The 22,293-nt window shown below is 43.5% G+C and overlaps 1 protein-coding gene across 6 annotated transcripts in view; it reads right to left on the reverse strand.

Moving 5' to 3' along the window:
* Nucleotides 1-22,293, reverse strand: part of TESMIN (testis expressed metallothionein like protein) — a 41,612-nt gene that overhangs the window by 12,549 nt on the left and 6,770 nt on the right. For 4 of the 6 annotated variants that reach the window (XM_059882938.1, XM_024987163.2, XM_024987164.2 and 1 more), the window contains exons 3-7: nucleotides 21,007-21,165; nucleotides 18,664-18,784; nucleotides 16,773-16,849; nucleotides 13,730-13,824; nucleotides 9,052-9,123 (exon numbers count right to left, since the gene is read on the reverse strand). In XM_059882938.1, coding sequence (XP_059738921.1) covers nucleotides 9,052-9,123; nucleotides 13,730-13,824; nucleotides 16,773-16,849; nucleotides 18,664-18,784; nucleotides 21,007-21,165 — 524 coding nt within the window. The remainder of the gene's footprint in view (nucleotides 1-9,051; nucleotides 9,124-13,729; nucleotides 13,825-16,772; nucleotides 16,850-18,663; nucleotides 18,785-21,006; nucleotides 21,166-22,293) is intronic. The other 2 variants (XM_059882939.1, NM_001205903.3) reach the window with 1 other exon arrangement.

Genomic DNA, 22,293 nt, shown 5'->3' on the forward strand with positions numbered 1-22,293 from the left:
GTATGTCTCTTTACACACAGTTTGCAGCGTCTCCTAATCTGTGGCTCTCCTCACCCTGCCGTCTCCGCCCGAGTCCAGGTCACCATCACTTTTGTCTGTGCTGTTGTGATGTCTCCTCACCTTCAGCTTCCTCCACTTTGCCATTAGTTTTTAAAACATAAATCAGGCAAAAAGGGAAGCGAGGAAAAAATGGTAATCAGAAAACACAAAAGTGGTACTCTGTATTTCTGGTGGGAATATAAAATGGTGTAGTCATTGTGAAAACCAGTAATGTGTTTCCTCAAAAGGTTAAATAATAAGTTACCATATAATTCAGCAATTCTACTTCTAGGTATATACCCCAAAGAAATGAAAGCAAGAACTCAGACAGACACGTGCACACCCATGTTTGTGGCTGCATTATGCACAATAGTCAAAGGTAGAAACAACCCAAGTGTCTATCAACAGATGATGGACAATCAGTGGATAAACAAATGTGGTCTATGATACAGTGGGATATTAATCAACCTGGAAAAAGAATAAAGTACTAATACAGGCTACGACATGGATGAACCCTAAAAATATTATGTTAGTGAAAAAAGCCAGACACAAAAGCACAATACTGTATGAATCCACCTATATGAGGTGCCTGGAACAGGAAAACTAAGAGACAGAAGGTAGAACAGAGGTTTGCCAGGGGTTGGGGGTAACAGAAATCTATTTAATGGGTACAGACTTTCTATCTGAGATGACAAAAGGGTTCCAGAAATGGGTAACGGTGATGGTTGCACAGCATCATGAGTACAATTAATGCCACTGAATTGTGTATTTAAAAATGGTTAAAATGGTAAATTTTATGTTCTGCATATTTTACCATGATTTTAAAAAAGCAAGGTGCAGATTGCACATATGAAATGCTGCCATTTTGGGAAACAAAAGAACTTAAATAAATTTTAAGGCTTCAAAAAAAATTTATGAGACTTATTTGTGATACAAATAAGTCCACATATATCAATAACGAGACAAAGAATGCAAATAGATTTTAAAGTCTATTGACACATGGATTATTAGATTTGCTTTTTAAAAACCCGACTACAGGACTTCCCTGGCAGTCCAATGGCTAAGATTCTGTACTTCCACTGCAGGATGGTTCGAGCCCTGGTCAAACCCTGGTCACTGGTGGGTTCGAACCCTGGTCACTGCGTGGCATGGCCAAAAGAATAATAGTAATACAATAAGTAAATAAAACAAAATAAAAACCCAACTATATCTAGATGACAGAAGACACACCTAAAACACTACCACACAGAGCATGAACACAGAAGGACGGTAAGAGCACATTTGCTAATACAAACCAAAGAAAATATGGTGTAGTAACAGTAATATAAAAAAAAGCATACAAAGCAAAAAGCACTAGGATATAGAGTCACATTTAACAGTTAACGGAATAATTCACAAAAAGATACCACAATCATGAATTTGTACACCTTTCACTATAGGCTCAAAGTATATAAACAAAAATGGAATTATAAGGAAAAAATAAGCAAATTCACAATCATAATGAGACATCTTAATGAACTTTTATAAAAAACAGATAAATCACACAAAATTTAATAAGCATTTAGCAGATTTAAAAAACAAAACTAACAAACTTGAACTAGTGGATAGTAAATGCATCTAACAAATAGAGAATATACATTTTTAAGTTAATATAGAATATATTAAAAATTGACCAAACATTGTCATAAGGCAATCTTCATTAATTTCAAAGTATTGCTATCATACAAACCATATTATCTCAGCACATTATAATTAAACATAAAAATTGACAGTAAAAATGTTGCTTAAAAATACATATAAACAGATACATGCACATATATGCATACATATATATCTGGATACTTTGAAATGTACACCTAAATGATTCATGCAGTGAAGAGAACATTACAATGAAAATTACAGAATACTTTGAGTGAGTGACAATGAAAGTAGCACATACTCTTGGAGGATGCAGTAAAGCGGTACACAGAGCAAACTTATGGCTTTAAATGCATTTCCTAAAAAAAGATTGTAAATAAATATTTAACACAAAAAAGCTATTAAAACAAGGGAATAAAATGATAAAGTGTGAGGGAGAAAATGGGCTTCCCAGGTGGCACAGTTGTAAAGAACCCACTTATGATACAGGAGACGCAAGAGACTCAGGTGAGATCCCTGGATCAGCAAGATCCTGTGGAGAAGGAAATGGCAACCCACACCAGTATTCTTGTCTGGAAAATTCCATGGACAGAGGACCCTGGCAGTTTAGTCCATGGGGTCACAGAGTCAGACATGACTGGGCGTGCAGGCATGCATTGTAATAATTATTATATGAGGGAGAAAAGAGTTAAGAGTAAGAAGTAATGTTTTTAAAACAGGAATATAAGCAAGAAAGTCAATAAAACCAAAAGTTGCTGCTCTGAAATGACTGACAAAACAGACAAATCTCTCATGAGACTGATCAAGGAGAAGAAAAGATACAACAAACAATAGTAGAAATTAAAATTAGAAAAATTTAAAGCTCTAACTACAGATAGATAATTTTTAAAAATAACAAAAGAGTATATGAACAGACATATACTGAGACTTAAAAATGTCAATAATAATAATCAATAATCTTCAAGAAAACAATAATCTTCAAGAAAATATAAAATAAAATGGACTCAAGAAGAAGCACAAACTTAGAGATGGCAACAGCTTGTAAAGAGAGTGAATGAGTATTCCATCTCTTACCCCCACTCTAAATCCCAGACATTAAATCAAACAGCTTTATGCACAAAGCTTAATCAAACTTCAAAGAACTAATAAATCCTATCTTGCCCAACTTTTCCAGAGGCTAGAGAAAAAGAGGGTCCAGTGGGAATTTGGGAAGACTACTAATGCATTTTATTAGGCAATTCAGCACTAATAGCAATTTCAAACAAAGAAAATATGAGAAAGGAAAACTACAGATCTATCTCACTCATGAAAAAGATACAAAATCCTAACAAAATATTGAAAACTAAATCTAGCAGTGCACATGAAAGATAAAATCAATACATCATGATCAAATCGGGTTTAATCTCTGGCCTACGAGGGTGGATGACCATTAGAAAATGTTGTCATAGATCAAACTGTAAGATTAAAAGAGGAAAGCAATCTGATCATTTAAAAGAATGCAGGTATTTAAAAGGCTTTGATAAAATTCACCACTCATTTATACTAAGAATTAAAAAAGAAAGGCACTTAGGAACCCAGGCATACACAGAAGGACCCTTTCTGAGTCCGAGGTGGGCATGCAGCAGAAAACAGCCCACACACCCCTCGCTCTGCCCCTTGCCACAGCTCTAGTTGAGGGTGTGGTTGACTCTGCATCACTTCCCAGCTTCCTACACCACATGGTCTGACCACACGACTAGGTTCTGGCCAAGGGACGTTGGGTGGAAGTGGCTGTGGCAATCACGGATTATGCCTTAGAAGGTAAGGAGTGTGCCTTTACCCTGCTCTTTCCTCTTCCTCATGGCGGGAAGGCGACTGTGAGGGTGGCAGCTGGGGAATCACTCGAGGATGGCAGGACATCTGCTGAAGGAGGAGGAGGCACTAACGCCGACCAGCCACCACAAGAGCCCTGCTTGCCGTGCAGAGTCTGTTACAGCATCTAGGCATGTCCTCTGCATACTATAGAGCATTTCTCAAAAACCTATAGCAAATATCTTATTCAGGGAATAAAATTTAGGTAAGGGAATTTTAGAAGTGTTTCTATGAAAATCAGCAGCAAGGCAGTGCCCTGCCCCAGCATCCCCTCGTCACAGCTGTGGAGGTCCTAGCTAAGACCATACGCCAAGGAAAAGGAAAGGGTGGGAAAGACACCGTCAAAGACACTTTGCAGACAAAATGACTGCTTAAATACAGAGATGAAGGAAATTCACAGATGAATCGTTACAACTAAGAAGTGGGACAAAAAGCAAACCTTTAAACTTTTATAAATAGTCTATTGGCACATCTATTTAACCTTGGGATATGGCCAGATTTCTTAAACAAGGCACACAAAGGCAGTAACAATAAAGACATTTGGTAATTTTGACTATATTAAATTGAAAACTTCTGTTCAACAAAAGTCACTGCTCATTTTCTGCCGTGTGTATTGAGTGCCCAGTCGACAGCAGCCTTGCACTGGACGCTGGAGGTAGAGTTGTGAACAAGACACAGACTCCTCCCCATGAGGCCTTCCATCGAGCACACGTTCTCTCTCTCAGGGCTAGAACAAGGGTCAGACAGGGTCAAAAACCCATGTCTAGGGCCAGGACATACACCTTGGCCCTCAACCCAAATTCCACTCCCTTCTGTTACCTCTGTGGGCTCCCCTCTAAGCAGAATCACTTTTCCTCCTAGGAAGCTCAGGCTGATCTGCCCCAATGGTAACAGCTATAATGGCAGCCACAAGATGAGAGTTGGAAAAGCACCGCCCTCTCTGGTCTCAGGCTCCTCCACGTGGTGGGTCAGTTGGACAGACATAAGGGTTCCAGTCTTCAGTGGAAGAAAATCCAGCTGCCTGCAGGTTGATGAGTGAGAGTGGGTGGCGCTGTTTCAGGGCCTGCTTCACTCCCGAGCCCATGCTGCCTCACCAGTGCTGCCCGCAGTCTAGCTAGTCTTGCACGAGGTGTTTGTGTTGTCCTCCTTCCTCAGTGCACTCTCACCGTTGCCCAGGAAACCACGTCTACAGCCCTCACTCGAGGTTTGTGGCCCCTCTCTTGGCTATGAAACACCAGCGCATCATCTGCTGAAGATACTGTCCTCGAGGTACAGACTGCTGCAGTGCAGGCAGACAGCAACTTTCCAACCCTCTGTGGGTAGTCTTACTCTGTCACTTAATGAGAAAGTGACAATACTATTCAAGAAAATACCCAGGATGCTCTGTGGTACGTTCACTTCCCGCAGGCACATTGTAGCCTAAAATTTTAGTTGTAGTGCTTGAAAAGACTTGAGATGATACATTCCAAACTCATTCTTTGTTCACTGGCATCCTGGCATATCCCTGGCTACAAACACTTTAAAACTTTGGAACAACAATAAAAACAAAAATTTGAAGTATAAGATTTTTGAGTTTCAAGGGTAAACAGCAAAGGAACTGAAAACAGTGGCTCTAGCCAAGGGGGTTGAGTGCAGACTGTCCCCTCCTCTCCCACAGCAAGATGGCAGCAGATGATCTTTCCAGACATGGAGGCAAAGTTCAGAAAGCCTGAACACAGAAGTCACTGAAGTGGCGGCCTCTAGGGAGAAGTCTGGGGAGGGGGAGGGATGCAGATTATGATGCAGTTCTCTCCATTGTAATCACATATACTTACTGATTTTTACCCACGTGTATGCAGCACCTGGATTTTTAAAAAATACAATAATGTGGTTTTCTCTTTATTAATGGTCAATTAGTAGTAATCCCTCTTAACATTTATCCAAGAGAGATTCCCAATAATGTGGGACAAATAGACTCCAAGAAAATTAGATTCCACTGCTTTGAACATGACTTCGCTGCGGGGAAAAAAGCTAAAGGAAGCTAAGAGCTATGACTGGTGCTGATGCCATGCTGGCTAGTGGAGCCACAGTGGTGAATCCACCCCTGACTGGCATCAGGATGGGTACCTGTGGCACACGGAGACAGAGTGGTGTTGCCACCAGCACAAGCACACAGATGTCACCAAGAAGGTCCACTGGGTTGAATATGCCCATTTCTAGCCTTTCCAAAATCAGTATTTCTGGAGATAATTGGTTTTTCAGTGGTAGATTGATACCAACCAAAGATGCACTGTTCAGAGTGCCATGTGTTAATTTTTGGTGGAAACAGCATCCCCTCCGGTGCCTATAATGTTCCCAGCCTTTATTCAGGGCCCCCTGCTTCTCAGGATGCTGCTACTGAGGAAGCAAAATCACCGGTGCTGAGTGTGAATTTAGAGGTGCAGAGGCACAGAACACACCGGGAGGGCTGCACCTCCCCTGTGCATGGCACCCGCACTTCTCTGGAGTGGGCGGCCCCCGCAGCCCCCAGACACAATGTCTGCCTTCCCAGGACAGCACCACAAACACTCTGAACCTCCTCTTCATTTGTTCTAACGCTGACCAAGCCCCCTTGTGATGATAAAATCTTTCCTTAGCAGGTTAGTCACCGATTAATCTGGAAAGCTGCTTCTAGGCAAGAAGCTATTTCTTGGGCCTTTCCCTTATGAAGTAATCAATAAGTAACCCTTCTTTACTTTAGCTTGGTGGCTCAGACAGTAAAGCATCTGTCTACAATGAGGGAGACCTGGGTTCAAGCCCTGGGTTGGGAAGATCCCCTGGAGAAGGAAATGGCAATCCACTTCAGGACTACTGCCTGGAAAATCCCATGGACAGAGGAGCCTGGTAGGCTACAGTCCATGGGGTCGCAAAGAGTTGGACACGACTGAGCGACTTCACTATTCACTAACCCTTCTTCAGTTCAGTTCAGTTCAATTCAGTCGCTCAGTCGTGTGCGACTCTTTGCAACCCCATGAATCGCAGCACGCCAGGCCTCCCTGTCCATCACCAACTCCCGGAGTTCACTCAGACTCATGTCCATTGAGTCAGTGATGCCATCCAGCCATCTCATCCTCTGTCGTCCCCTTCTCCTCCTGCCCTCAATCCCTCCTAGCATCAGAGTCTTTTCCAATGAGTCAACTCTTCACATGAGGTGGCCAAAGACCTTGAGTTTCAGCTTTAGCATCCATCATTCTTTCCAAAGAACACCCAGGACTGATCTCCTTTAGAATGGACCGGTTGGCTCTCTTTGCAGTCCAAGGGACTCTCAAGAGTCATCTCCAACACCACAGTTCAAAACCATCAATTCTTCGGCACTCAGCCTTCGTCACAGTCCAACTTTCACATCCATGCATGACCACTGGAAAAACCATAGCCTTGACTAGATGGACCTTTGTTGGCAAAGTAATGCCTCTGCTTTTCAATATGCTATCTAGGTTGGTCATAACTTTCCTTCCAAGGAGTGTCTTTTAATTTCATGCCTGAAATCACCATCTGCAGTGATTTTGGAGCCCCCCAAAAATAAAGTCTGACACTGTTTCCCCTATTTCCCCATCTATTTCCCATGGACCAGATGCCATGATCTTCGTTTTCTGAATGTTGAGCTTTAAGCCAACTTTTTCACTCTCCTCTTTTACTTTCATCAGGAGGCTTTTTAGTTCCTCTTCACTTTCTGCCATAAGGGTGGTATCATCTGCATATCTGAGGTTATTGATATTTCTCCCAGCAATCTTGATTCCAGCTTGTGCTTCTTCCAGCCCAGCGTTTCTCATGATGTGCTCTGCATATAAGTTAAATAAGCAGGGTGACAATATACAGCCTTGACGTACTCCCTTTCCTATTTGGAACCAGTCTGTTGTTCCATGTCCAGTTCTAACTGTTGCTTCCTGACCTGCATACAGTTTTCTCAAGAGGCAGGTCAGGTGGTCTGGTATTCCCATCTCTTTCAGAATTTTCCACAGTTTATTGTGATCCACATAGTCAAAGGCTTTGGCATAGTCATTTTTCATTCCAGTCCCAAAGAAAGGCAATGCCAAAGAATGCTCAAACTACCGCACAATTGCACTCATCTCACACGCTAGCAAAGTAATGCTCAAAATTCTCCAAACCAGTCTTCAGCAATATGTGAACGGTGAACTTCCAGATGTTGAAGCTGGTTTTAGAAAAGGCAGAGGGACCAGAGATCAAATGGCCAACATCCTCTGGATCATGGAAAAACCCTTCTTAGAGACATCTTATTTCCAAGTCCTTAAGAGACGCCTCACTTCGTCCCCAGTCACAGTGTACATACCTCGCTCTAGGCTTCACGGGTTGTTCATGGGCAACCCAGTCGCCGACCCAGCCAGCAGCATGGCAGCCCTTGTCCACAGGAACCCCTTCACCCCCCAGCTCCGTCCACTCTCGTCTCTACCACCTCGTCCTCCACCGCATCAGAAGTTTCCATCTGGGCTGGCCACTCTGGCTCGACAGTGTCACATGGTCCAGGCTTTTCTCTCTGTTCTCCTTCCTCCTCACCCAGCTGCATTATTAGAGTTCCTGATCAATAGTCTCATGGTGTGTCCAACGTTCAGAGAGGTATAGGACTTGCATTCACAGACTAAACCAAAGACAACTCAGTATTTACATACAGTCAACCCTAGATTTTAACATTAACTTAAAAAATCAATTTGTTTGTTCAGTTTTGTTTTGTGAACCAAGTTTCACAGACTTCTGGATTTTTACCCACTTCTGCACCCCCACATCACTGTCCCATCAATGGAGCTCTCAGTGACTTCAGCAGGAGCTCTGCAATGGAAAAATCATGTGGAGATAGTGGTTAGGGTTGTTAGACATCGGCACAAGGCGTATTCTCCCCTTCCATCACGTAACTTAAAGCTAGGCGGGCACTCAGGGCAGAAGCTGAGAGCAGACAGATTGCATGGATGAACCTCACATGACAGGCGGGGACGGGAGCTCAAGGGCACGGTGCCACCAGTCATGGTGACCGGTCCACCTCCTATTCCAGCCACACAGTCCACCCCAGCCCGGATTCTGCTTCACAACCTGCCCTACCATCCCCCCGACTGAGCCTCCCAGGAAGCTGGCATCCCTGGGGGAGAATTGTTCTGAGAAGAATTCAATATAGAGTAAACCAATTCATCCAGCTTTTAAAAACTAAGATGCGGAAATGTTACAGTTAATGCTCAACAAGAATGCAGTGTTTAGCACTTGTTGGAGGGGCTGGAGAACGTGAACCAAAATCCAAGAAAATCACACCACTTGAGGCGCAGGCAGAGTCTTTTACTAAGTTAGTTGGTCAAGATAATACCGAAAGATCCCAACCAGGCTTATGCAGAAGGTGCTGTTTCTAGTCTCTCTGGTTTACGAGGAGCGTGAGTACACGGCTGTTGAGTCTTAACTGTAGCATATACACTACTAGCCGTTCACGTTTGTCTGGACCCTGCTCCACTTACTGATTTCTAAACAACCTTATTTCTACTTAATAATGAAGGATTTGCGATTACTTACAATTTCAGACACTGGGATTTGGTACAGTTACATGGCTTTTTAGACTTTGTGTCCAATGAACTAAGAGTTACTCTATAAAGATTAAAAAAGAAAATGTATTCAGATCATTACTCTTCAAAAAGAGAATTAGCTAAGCAGCTGGTGTTTTTGAACAAAGACTGAAAATCTCAACACCAAAGAGTTATAGGTATCATTTATCAGTGCCAGATCATAAGATGGAGCGGCATGCACATTCACAATGTGAGGAGCAGGCCTGGCCAGGTCCAGCTGCACGCCCAGAGACCCTATCGCTGTCTCTTCCCCAAGCCCGCACACATAGTCTCAGGGAGCAGATGGCAGAACTCGAGGGCACAGGCCCCAGGGAAAGTGAAAGTGAAAGCAAAAGCATTAGTCACTCAGTCATGTCCGACTCTTCACGACCACATGAACTGTAGCCTGTCAGGCTCCTCTGTCCATGGGATTCTTCAGGCAAGGATACTGGAGTGGGTTGCCATGCTCTTCTCCAGGGGATCTTCCCAACCCAGAGATTGAACCTGTGTCTCTTATGTCTCCTGCACTGGCAGGCAGGCTCTTTACAACTATGACACACACCGTTTTGGGGAGCAGAGGAGGGAGAGATATTTCATGTCACTGGGGCCTTGGACCTTCCCCAAGCTTCTTCCATTGATCTGTTTAAACCTCTACTGTGTGTGGCTCCCCACACCAAATAGATTTCTATTTCTGTATTTTTCAAATCAGAACACTAATGAAGAGTATAAGCTAAAGAAACAACAGATAAACCATCGTCCACTGTGTTAGAGCTGACTAGTATTACCACGAGTATCACATGTGTTTTGAATGTTATCATGTGGGTACTGGGGACTGCCCTCCTAACTGTTCCTTTGGGGATTAGCCCAGAAGCCGTTTTCAGGGGCATCAGAAGGGGCGAGGTGAATGTGTGCTGGATACTGCTAAACCTGAGGGAGGCTTCGGGTTAAGAAACGGACAAGCTCCCAAGCGCGGCTCAGAAGCACTGCTGCCTGAGGGCACTTGGGATGTCAGCTCTGTGAGATGGTGGGTAGACCCTGGGGTTGAGCAGGGCTCCCCCTCCCTGGGCCTGTGGCCCTCGAGCTCAGCCTCCTGCTCCCCGAGGCTGTGTGCGCAGGCTCTGCCTCTGTGGCCCTGGCTGCTTCTGAGACCACGTTTTGGTCTTGGTCTCCTCAGGAGCTCCGGCAGTGCTCGGCACACACAGACTTGCTGACAGCCTCCTGGCAGCCTGCAGAGCACGGGAGCCACCCTCTGCCTGTGCGCTGTGCCCTCACACACACAGCTGTCTTGAGTCAGGGGAGGTCAGTCTAACCTCAGCTCAGGCCCCCGCCCCCGTGCTCTGGAAGCTCCCCTCATCAGGGCTCCGCCTCTCTCCTCACCGTGGGTTTCTGTTCCAGGAGCCCTGCCCTCTCTCATCGGAAGCCATAAAGGTCCCCGACTCCCGGCTGAGCTGCTGTGTGCTGCTTCTTCTGGAGATGTCTCCCATTTTTAAGGTTATATCCCCACACTATGTTGTTGAGTCTTTATTAATTTATTCTTCATCTAGTCTAGTTTTCCCCTTCATAGAGAGGAGAGTGGCAGCCTTCCATCCCCATGGTGCCTGCAGGCGGCAGATCTGGCTGCACTGGCCCCTGGTCCCCGAACCTGGATCAGATGTGGGCTGTTCAGAGCAGGGGGACACGGGCACCCACTTCACCACTCTTGCCCTCGGCCTTGCCTCTAAAATGGGGCATGGTGTGACCTGGCACTACCTGTCCAGAGGAACCAAAACTGTTCCCTTTAAAAATGGAGTAGGGGCCCATGGAGACACTGCAGTGGTGCCCTGCCGTAACTGTGGAAGGAGAGAGCGCGGTTCAGTGAGCATCTACGGTGCAGGAAGGAGCCAACAGGCGCTGACTATGAGATCACTTTGTGGCTAGACTGTCATAAGTGCTTCAGGGGAATACCAAAATATACATACATACACATCTATTTTAATTTACGTTGCCTGTTCTAGAGGAATCCACCAAATAATTTGGGACATGAGCTATATATAATTGAAAAATTAGAGAACAAAAGATGTTATATAATCAACTATCAACTTATATGATATAGATTATAAATTATATAAAATTCGAGGACAGTTTAATAGAGATGAAAAAACAAAACAAACTACTCCTGAAAGAAGTCGAACTTGACATTGACTTTCGAGGGTGTGAAGTTTTTTTGTTATTCATCAAAAGGATGTTTCAGTTGAAATAACAGCACAAGCAAAGATACCACATCAGGGCTGAGCAAAGAACGCCTGGAGGGACAGTAAAGGGACAAGTTCACTGCAGTGGGTTAAACTGGAAAAAACTTCCATGGCTCTAATATTAATCATATTTGACTACTCTTCTATGCCAACCTGAGAATTAAAGGGCTAGAGGAGATCTGGACAACTCTGCCTCAGAAAAGCATTATAAATAAACTGTACCACAGTGAGATATGACCTCATCTTTAAGAAAAAATTTCCAGAGAAGCAGACTCTTGAATTTTATAATGTTCATGATGTTACCAAAAATAAAGATCTCAAGGGATATCAGAATTCACAGTAATGTCTGATTGATAATTTGATTATTAAAGCCGTGCAGAGTGACAGGACGTGAATTTTTATTCATATGATAGGCTACTGAATAAGTCAGCCAGTTCACCACCTGTATCTTGAGAATGGTGACTGGGTGAATTCACCCACATGGACTGCTTGCTGTGAGGCCCAAGCTGGCCCACATCTAAGTCACCTATCTCAGAACGTTAACACCACAGGGGCTGACAGAATGTCCTTTCTCATGTCCTCACACCTACTTTAACCTTGTTGTCTGATGAAAGTTAAAGAAAAAAAAAAAAAAAGCCTAACAAAGCATCTAAAGAGGTCTAACAAATTAGTCGTGGTTGGGAACTCATACAGAATGAAACAGCCAGCAAATGGTTTTCTGACAGCTCCCTCACCAAAAATAACAAGTTGGTAGAGATTCCAGTATGCCATCAGTGCTGTGGATGTAGAGATAATAATCATCTGGCTGATTCAGTGGCATGACATCAAATCAAGTAGTTATTTGCAGCAAAAAATACAAAAACAAAGCTCATGTTGTTCCTGACAAACCTTCCTGGCACATCATTTATAATAGAAAAATATTTTATGGCCTGCATAATGACTTCACAACAGAGAAAACCTTGCAGAGAGCGGGAAGAAGGCAGGGGGAGGGTGGGAATAAGGGGGTGCACCGAGTGAAAGTCCCCTCACTGCTGCTCCTCTGTGGAAACGTGTAGCAGCTGCAACGCAGAGAAACTTCAAATGGCACTCTAACTCCGAGATCCACACCGGAAATAAAGTATTGAAGCACCGAATGCCCGTGGATATGGTAGGCATGCTAAAGCACATGGTGTGCAATACCACGGGCTGGATGCTCCCAGATTACAAGCGAGGTAAGGTACATATCCTGAGAAAATCCTGGGTCATATGGTATAGCCAAAGATGTAATACCATCAGCAAATCTAGAAGTTGCTCACAGAGTTGTTTTGTCCACAAATATTATGAACCATGATTACAGAACCAGGTAAACAGCAACCACTGATCCACCATGCCAAGATAGTGAAGCCAGGAGAATGGCTCCCACAGTCAGAGTCAGCCAAATTAAATGAGAGTCAACAACTGAGGTGGCACAGAATCACAACCAGCTCCACGACCAACTACTAAGACTGGAGCAGCAAATCCTGTGAGCAACTGACGTTCTTCAGCGACGCCGCAGAGGTGTGTGTTGACTGAATCCCACCAGGTCACCGAACTCGACCTAGCAGCTCACCTAAGCCTCTCACACGGCCCCATGACTCTCCTCACCCTCATCAAGGTCACAGTGAAGATGTGCCTAAAGGCAGACACTTCAGGAGGCTGGGGGCACTAGAGACCAGCCTACATTTCCTAAATTGCTGGCCTGATTTCTTTCAGGCCCTCAAATGTACTTTTTCATTAGGCTGTGTGTCCCAACTTCTGGAGGCAGGAAGAGATGGCCCTCCATAACCAACTAGATGGCTCCATGAACAAAGAGGGCTGCTCTATTCACTGACAGCGCATGAGTGTGAACTCAAGAAAGTTGCAACCAGCTTGGTTAGTTTAGTTAGTTACAATTATAGACATGATTTTAAAATGTCCAGACAAGGTCCCAGATAAGTGCAGCCATATCCACCTGCAGACCATGTGCCTTGGACCCTGCCATTGAACCTGAGCAAAGGCAGCGGGCAGAGGCTGTCATAAAGGCACGGAGACTGCGGTCAGCATTAAGTGACTGCCACACCATTACCTGTGTTGATGACAGCAAAAAAGAAACAGAGCAGCCAAGTTTAAGCCAATGTGCTCTCAAGACAGCTAGGATCGGCAGCAAACCTCCGAAACACTGCCACTGGGCAGTGGGCAGAGAGTGGAAGTAAATGAAGGTTACAGACCAGTCTTTCAAGCAACCACAAACCAGACACTCACAGCAATACTGTTAGTGCACTGCTGAATGTAAAAATCCTATTTTAGAAGTCATGAAAGTTTGCAGGTAAAGTTAACTTTAAAACTCAGAAGAAAATCACAAATGTACCCAAGAGCCTCTTAAACTCTTACATTAAAGTGACAGTTGCTTTTAATTCTTACCCAGCCAAAGTTATTTTTGGTGGTGGTCCTGGAAGAGTTGATCCTGAGGGGAAAGCAGAACCGTTGATTGCAGATGGTAAGGCTCCACTGTCAAGCTGTGTAAAGTCAAAGGCAAGCATAATTTGAATTAGTATACATTTTAAAAGTTTATTATACCTCCCCCCCCCACCCCAGATATAGACAAAAATGATTTTCTTCTGGAAGTTTATACCACAATCCCTTTACGACAACATCCAGGCCTTATTATCACCATGGTTCTGCTAACACCTGAGCGGGTTCCAGCCAAGGGTTTCAGTAGAAGCGAGAGGAGTCCAGCCCCAGTCACCTCACCCACCAGACCACAGGATGCCCTGGGGCGAGAAAGCCTGACTGTGGTCAAAGACTGAAAACAGGCCAAGGACTCAGGGCCAAGCCACCTACAAGCTGACAAGCAGTTCACACGGCCGTCAGTCGGCTGCCCAGTGTTATTGCAGTGGACATCTTTTTCACTTTTATGAACTACAAATTCGGAAATAAATTTAATAACATATTTCTATAAACTAAACATGTTCTTTGATTATTATTATGTTCTTAGTTTAACACAAGAGATCTTGACATTAGAAATCTCATTGGCAACCATTACTTTCTCATCTAATCATAAAAAATTTTGTAATCAATTTTAACAAATTCAAAACCAGTGTCCTAATCTCTGCATTATCCATGTCCTTTGCTTTTTGGTTCTCACGTTCTTTTATTGTATATTATCCATTCACATGGCTTACAGGGAAAGGAAAGGGTAGCAAAATCAACGCTGACCTTTATTTTCTTAAAAGAAGCTTGAAGAAATTTCAACTGTTGAATAAGTTTAGATTTTGAAATTATTTGTGTATATCACAAACATCCTATCCTTGTCCCTTCCTCCCTAAAAACTTGAAATTTAAAAATAAGCTTTATTTAAGAAACATAGTTTTGGAATTTCCTGGCAGTTTGGTGGCTAGGACTCTGTACTTTCACTGCTAAAGACCTGAGTTTGATTCCTGGTCAGGGAACTTCCCTGGCGGCTCAGACGGTAAAGCATCTGCCTACAATGTGGGAGACCCGAGTTCGATCCCTAGGTCGGGAAGATCCCTTGGTCGGGAAGATCCCTTGGAGAAGGAAATGGCAACCCACTCCAGTACCCTTGCCTGGAGAATCCCATGGATGGAGGAGCCTGGTGGGCTGCAGTCCACGGGGTCGCAAAGAGTCAGACACGACTGAGCGACTTCACTTGCAGGGAACTAAAATCCCACAAGCCACTCAGTGCAGTCAAAAAAAAAAAAAAAGAAGCATGATCTTGGGAAAACACAATTTATCTATCATCCTTTCTCTCTTCTGCTTCTTTTATCATTGTGTGTAATCATTCCCTGATGGGCCCTGAAGACACTGAGAAACCACCCAGGGTCCAACTCCTTCATTACAAATCCCCCACCACAGTCTCACAGGGAGTCACCACCAGAACCACCCTGGTGGGTCTTGAGAGCTGGGAGGCTCTGTGTTCCTCTCCCCTGCTTTGCTAGAGGGAAGTGTTCACCAGTGACTGCAACTGTTTTTTTTACAGTCACCCAGACACCCAATTATTGGGCCCACACCTCCTCATGGCAGTCCATGAGGAGTAGACTTCTCTGGACTTTTGCCTTCTTTTGAGGAAGTGATTTAACAGTTCTTGAGGTTGAGATGATTCTCAGAATAAACCAGATATAATTTCTCTCTCTTTTGCTTATTTATTTAGCCTCAAAGTAAAGCAGAGAAAAAGAGATGTCTTTTAAGTAAGATGTTTTCTGTCGCGTTCCACTTCCTCCTGCTCTCCCCTCTTGCTTGCTCCACCCTTGCCCCATCGGCCTCCTGACTGTCTGCACAGCCCACTGGACCCAGACTGTGAGTGCTCCTCGCCATGCCTGAAAGGCTCTTCCACGTGACAGTCACATGGTTCACCTCTTCCTCTCTCTGAAGACTTTGCTCGAGTGTCACCTTCTCAGTGGCGCCAACACTGACCACCTTGCTTAAACTTGCCACCTGCCTTCCTCCTCAAACCCCCACCTCCAGTGCCCTGCCTCTGCTCTCCTAGCATACAGTTTAATTTATTTATTTATTAGGTTTGCTTATTGTCTGTCTCCCACACTGAACTGTAAACTGTGGGAGGGCAGAGTCATCTGTTCTGCTTTGATTTGTTTTGGGGGGTTCACTTAATATTGGCTCACTGATGTAACCCAAGTGCTCAGGCATGCTGCCCTGTTGCAGGCCACCCTCCATGACGGCCTGATACATGTTAGCTTTGCTCCAGCCCTCAGTCCACAGGTATAACCAAGAATCGCAAGACCTCCGCTCTGTGCAGCTTGTATTCCTGTGGGTGGACACAGGCAAACAAACAGACTGAAGAACGCAAGACAGTCACAGTGTGTGCACAATCAAACCGGCGCTGTGACAGAGAGGCGTCTACACTGGGGGCGTATGCAGAGAATCAAACCGGCGCTGTGACAGAGAGGCGTCTACACTGGGGGCGTATGCAGAGAATCAAACCGGCGCTGTGACAGAGAGGCGTCTACACTGGGGACGTACGGAAGGCTCTTCTGGAGAGGGGACATTTTACATCAAGACTTAAGGAAAAGAGTACATTTGTCTTATATTTAATCTATGCACATTATGGTGTAATCATAAAAGTATTTTAAACTAAAGAGCATTTTCCTGATGTGGACAAAGGTGGGAAATAAGTATTCTAGACCAAGTGAGGGGTACGTGCTGATGGGTGCCAGGGCCACAAAGGACACACTCAGCGAATGGGGCAGAACTGGGGTCCAGAGGCCTAGGAAGGCCAGGTGGTCTCACAGAGCCGGCAGAGAAGGCGGTCTTAGACTCACTCTGCTACTCCCAGTGCCTAACGTGGGGTGAAGGTGTTGGATACTTGGTTTAACCACTGATTGTAAAACAGAGGATAAATATACTTTCTGAGTAATTCAAACTTCAACAATTGAAATTTCAAGAGACAATAATACCCTATTGTATTTTTTTTATTAAAGCAATAACTCACTTGTTGTGTAATGAGATTTAATTTTGCTGGTACTGGCAAAAATCTTCCTACTAAAGTAGTCATGGGTTTAGGGACATCTGTAAGGAAGACACAATTAATTACAATTAATTGATAGCATATATTGTTCCTTTTCCACTTGCACATGGAATAAAGTACAAAAATGATAATGTATCATGAGTTTAACATGTGCAAAGTCATTTACACTTCTCTTGATCCTATTTATGTTTTCTATAAAACCTTTCTGGTCAATGTTTTCAGCTTGGGTTTTTTTGTTTGTTTTTACTTATTACACCTTTTTTCTTTGTCATAATGCTACTTTACTTGAGCTAGTTATGCTAAAAAATGTCGCTGCCCAGGTTCCTAAACTCTGTGCCACGGTGCCCTCGAGTGCTGCAGCACTCACCAGGGAGGCTGTAGATACGTCTCATTTTCAAAGAAAGCACAGCGCCCCCTGTGGGACGACACACGGGCCACCTTCAGTTTGTGTGTGCTCTTCCTCAGGTACTGATTTGATGGCATGTGAATACTTACCAGGCTATTGGGAGCAACTACTTAAGATTGGAGCTGATACTGTATTTCTTTGGCCTAAGCGCGCCATGAAGAACACCCGTGAGACACTACGGTCCCTGTCAAATTCCGTGTTTGAACTGGAGTGACAGAAGTCTCCTGATTGCCCACCTACTGAAGGCTTGTGCCTCCTTTGAGTGGTGTTTCCTTGAGATTTACGTAACTGAATGCATCTATTTCACGGTGATATTTAATGTGTACACAGTGACAAAGGAAACTAGGCTGGGGGCTGAGCAGTTATGATGATATGACAAGGACATAGATGAGGAGAGCATTATGTAAATCTTCCTTCTGGGGATGATCTAAGGCATTAGGATTTTGTTGTGTTCCAGAAGGAAGGGAATTGGAAAAGAAGCCTTCTCTGCCTGTGTAGAGGATCAGAGGCAGCTCTGACCCACAGGGACTGGAGCCAGAAAACCCATGGCTGGTGTGCAGGAAAGTGCTCCTGGAGGTGCTTTGCATCATAGAAAAGTAAATGCCTTAGAGGCATGTTATCTGTCCCTGGATAAGGAGACTATCAGGATGGAATAGCAGTTACATTCTGTCTTTTTGCCCTGGGTTCCAAAGGCTCACTGGAATGGCATCAGGACTTAATATTGACTTAAATTATGACAAGGTCAGTGAATCATATGATAATGAAATATTCTGGTTAATTCAAGCTTTAGGGTAACACAATTATGTGCATAGTACACACAGATGCCCAGTTTTGAGTATTAGTGTCTAACTTTTGTAAACACAATCTTAAAACTATGTCATTTGACCTTCCTTTAATCATTCATGAGTCATTTGATGGTAATCAAGTAGTTATAGATTATTCATTATTATTGCACCAGTTTAAAGAAGTTTCTGAATAAATCAACGGCAGATAAGTCAGCATTTGATAGTTATTTCAGAACCCATGATGATGAAAGCGGAGTGCTGGTTCTCCTTGACTGCATTAAAACATTTACATTAAAATGTGTATAATTTTTGCCACATCTGAACAGTCAACCCACTGCCTAATCTGGGAAAGTTTGTTTCAACCCAGTTACCTCTGGCCACACCACTCATGGGTACAAGTAGTTGCCTATTAGGATCACAAAGCTCTCTACAGATAGCAGAAGGAGAGGACAGCTATCTAAGAATTCGAGATAGTCAGAACAATGTACATGAATTAACCTATAAAGATATATTTTTCTAGTCTTAACTCACTAATATGGGCTGTAGGTTGCCAAATTGCCTAACTGCCTATTTGACTTTCACTCTGTATACACATTCACACACATATTCACTTACCAACTTCCATGTGATATATGACATATTTTTCTATTAATTTACTTTGTACCTGACTGTAGATAATTATTTTGGTCTTGATACTGAGGAACCAAATGAAGTGCTTGTAGTTCTCTTGCGCCAGAACTGTCTATACACAGCATTTGTGTGCCCCCTTTCAACTGACATATCACCTAAAATGAAAAATAATGATCAGGCTCCATTTTTAAAAAGATATCCAGTAATATGAATCTAAGTAAACTTAAATCCAAGAACACAGTTTTAATGCACAATTTAAGTTTTAATGGAAAATGGTAAACTATAGATATATTCTCACTTATTTACTCTACAATAACATGCTCTCTGGAGGGACCACAAGGCAAAAAAATTCCCGGGGAAACGTCTTGGGAGGTGTGTTCAGTGTGTTAAGAGAAGTTCCTGCTCACACCTGTCTCTACAGGTATAGGCTTAGGGTAGGGAACAGGTGACTATGAACCAGAGCTTCTGTCCACCTGTCCAGGTACTCCACGGTCTTCAGGAATGGAGAGAGTGTGCTGACTTGCCTAACCTGGCCCCACTGAAATCCAGTTAACCATAGGAAGGGCTTTGTCCCCCTGACTCCATCTCTGTAGCTGGTCAACTACTTAGAATAATCTTTAATTTTATGACAGTTGTTCTCTCCTTCCACATGCACATGTTATTATTTAACATTTAATGTGTTTTTAAGATACCCATTTATTTCATTTCCTACAAGTACAGTTTAGAAAGTTTAATCCAAGTACTGGAAAATTCCAAGAAACCATGTCAATCTTTCTGGGCCTGACCAGCACCCTCAGATCGCCTAGTTGGATTCTGACCATATATAAATCCCCAGCAAGCCTGGTGAGTCACCAGTCCACCACACCAGTCAAGCCAAGCATGGACTCGGCCCTCCCTTGGGCAGCCCTGTCCATGGCAGTGCGGCATGAACATGAAGGTGAGAGGAGTCACTGTCTCTCACCGCACATAGCTTCTAATTCTGATGGTAAAATCGCAAATACCCAGAGAAACTACGGTTTCTGTTGTTAGGTTGCCTTTGGGTTTCCTAGACAGGAAAACCCAAATAAGCTTAAAGGATCGATGTTACCAAAATAACACACATACAACCTACATTAATGAGGTGCTGATCGCCAGCTCACATCTTCAGATCATCCTGACACTGGATAAGAGGCAAGCATTCATGTTCCATTGGAATTTTCTTTGTATTTAGAGGATAATTATAGCCACACACGCACAGGTGCACAGATGGGCTGAGTGGTCTGTCCAGGCCTCTGCCTATTGCACAATTCTGGACTCCTGAGGGACACAATCCTGTCCCTCCTGTGAGCATTCTAACATTACTCAGGAGTCTGGTGTAATCGGAAGAATTCTCATCCTGTTCACCTGATCTAAGTGTCCTAGAAAAGCTCTGCTCATTCTCAAGTATTTTCCAGTTAAAGTACACACCTTAGGTCTAAGGTCTCCTTTCTTGGAATAGAGAGCTGATGGTGGGGACAGCAATTGGTTCTGTGGACCTTTTGCCGAATGAATGCTTGGGGCTGGATTCCCTGGTTTCCCTCCCTTTTTGGTCCTCAACACACCACTTACAAGTAGACTATGCAACATCTCTGTTTTCTGATCCATAAAATGTAGGTAAAAATAATGTCTACCCTACAGAGTTTGTCTGTATTAGTAGCTCAGTCGTGTCTGACTCTTTGTGACTCCATGGACTGTATCCTGCCAAGCTCCTCTGTCCACGGGATTCTCCAGGCAAGAATACTGGAATGGGTTGCCATTTCCTTCTCCAGGGGCTCTTCCCAACCCAAGGATCAAATCCAGATCTCCCGCATTGCTGGCAGACTCTTTACTGTCTGAGCCACCAGGGCAGTTGATAGATTAAATAAAACGACAAACATGCGAACCTATCACATAAACCACAAATGTTACTGATTCCTATCTTACTTGAGTGTTAGTTGGTAGGAGGGATTTGGAGGCAGGCAGGGAGGAAAGCAGCTTCTGCCCTGCAGCCACAGAACCGCAGCTGCCCCCTCCCACCAGCATGCCAAACCACACAGGTCAGCAGCTGCTCCTTTCCTGGGCCAACCCTGGGTCTGCCTGGACTGAGGTGACTTACGGCTTCTCTCTTTAGTGAATACAGCAGTGTCCTAATCTTTGATTTGCTAAGATCGAGTAGAAGAGAATCTTAGATGTGAAGGAAACATTAGAAAGACTCTAATTATATCCCTCTTTTCATAGATAAGACAATCAAAAATGCTGACTCGACAAGTAAACAGAATGCAAAGCAATGACTGAAAATATTTTACTGTTGACTTAGTAATGATAAGGGTCAAACATTTAACATCATGTTAGTCAGACACATTTTCTTTGGCATAATTACCATTGGGTTAGAGTCTTTCTTATGAGAGCAACCAGAGGCATCCTCTGCTCCTTGAGATGATGGGAACTTGCAACATGACTCCTGGGCCAGAGGATGTTGGAAGGCTGCTTCATCCAGATTGTTACTTGTGATAGAACCACCTGCTTCCTTGATTTCAACCTGAAAAAGTAAACGTTATCTTAGAAATCACATTGTGGACACTGCACTTTATTTACAGTTGCATAATATAGAAAATTCTTTGTAGAAGTTACATTTTTGAAGTAAAGAACATTCTTATGCTTAGCATCCTCTCTTCCTCACTATTAATTCATCCTCTGGGGCGACAAGTCATCTGACCATCCTGGCTGGGGATCGAGAACACCAGAGATCAGGACCATCTGCCCATGAGGTGTGGGGATGTGACTTCGATGTAACCCTCTTGCTGTTTGAAAAACATGGTGTGGGTAATCTGAGAAGATTCTGTGATTGGTCAGCTCCCCCTTGAGCTTCTAGACAACCCTCTACTACAAAAGAGCTGGCTGCCTCTTGGGAACTTCCTTAAAATCGCCTAAAATGCTTCTCCTTAATCATCATTCTCAGAGCACGCTCATTAAATTGTATTAATGTTCTAGTCTGTTTTGCCTTTTCCTCAAGAAGCCAGACATCTTTGCTGATGTTTTAATGATATTATGTTGTAACTTGGAGCTTCCCAGGTGCCCTAGTGGTAAAGAATCCTCCTGCCAATATAAGAGACATAAGAGATCTGGGTTTCCCTGAGTCGGGAAGATCCCCTGGAGGTGGGCATGGCAACCCATTCCAGTATTCTTGCCTGGAGAATCCTATGGACAGGGGAGCCTGGCGGGCTACAGTCCATGGGGTAGCAAAGGGTGGCGGGACATGACTGAAGCAATTTAGCACACATGCACATAACTTACAATGTATTTATAGTAATGTTTATAATTAAATAGTAGAGCTTCCCTCACTGAATGGTAGAACGATAATTAACATGAAAACCAAGAGGGTAGAGAATAACTGCCAGCTTTGTTTTTTAAGCTATCTTCTGCAACAACTCAGCGACACATCAGCAAAAGTACCAAAACTAGGGAGAAACATCAATGATGTCATTGAAAGTCAATGGAATTTAAAAAACTAAGTAGTCTCGATGCTTTAAAAAAAAATACCACTAAAGTGTTTCAAAAAAAAATTACCATTTAAAGTGTTTCAAAACTATAATTATATATCTATAGTATATGTATAGTATATATAAATATATTATAATGTATATAACATGTGTACACCCATGGCGGA

Source organism: Bos taurus, chromosome 29, assembly GCF_002263795.3.
Source record: "Bos taurus isolate L1 Dominette 01449 registration number 42190680 breed Hereford chromosome 29, ARS-UCD2.0, whole genome shotgun sequence".
Classification (NCBI taxonomy): domain Eukaryota; kingdom Metazoa; phylum Chordata; class Mammalia; order Artiodactyla; family Bovidae; genus Bos; species Bos taurus.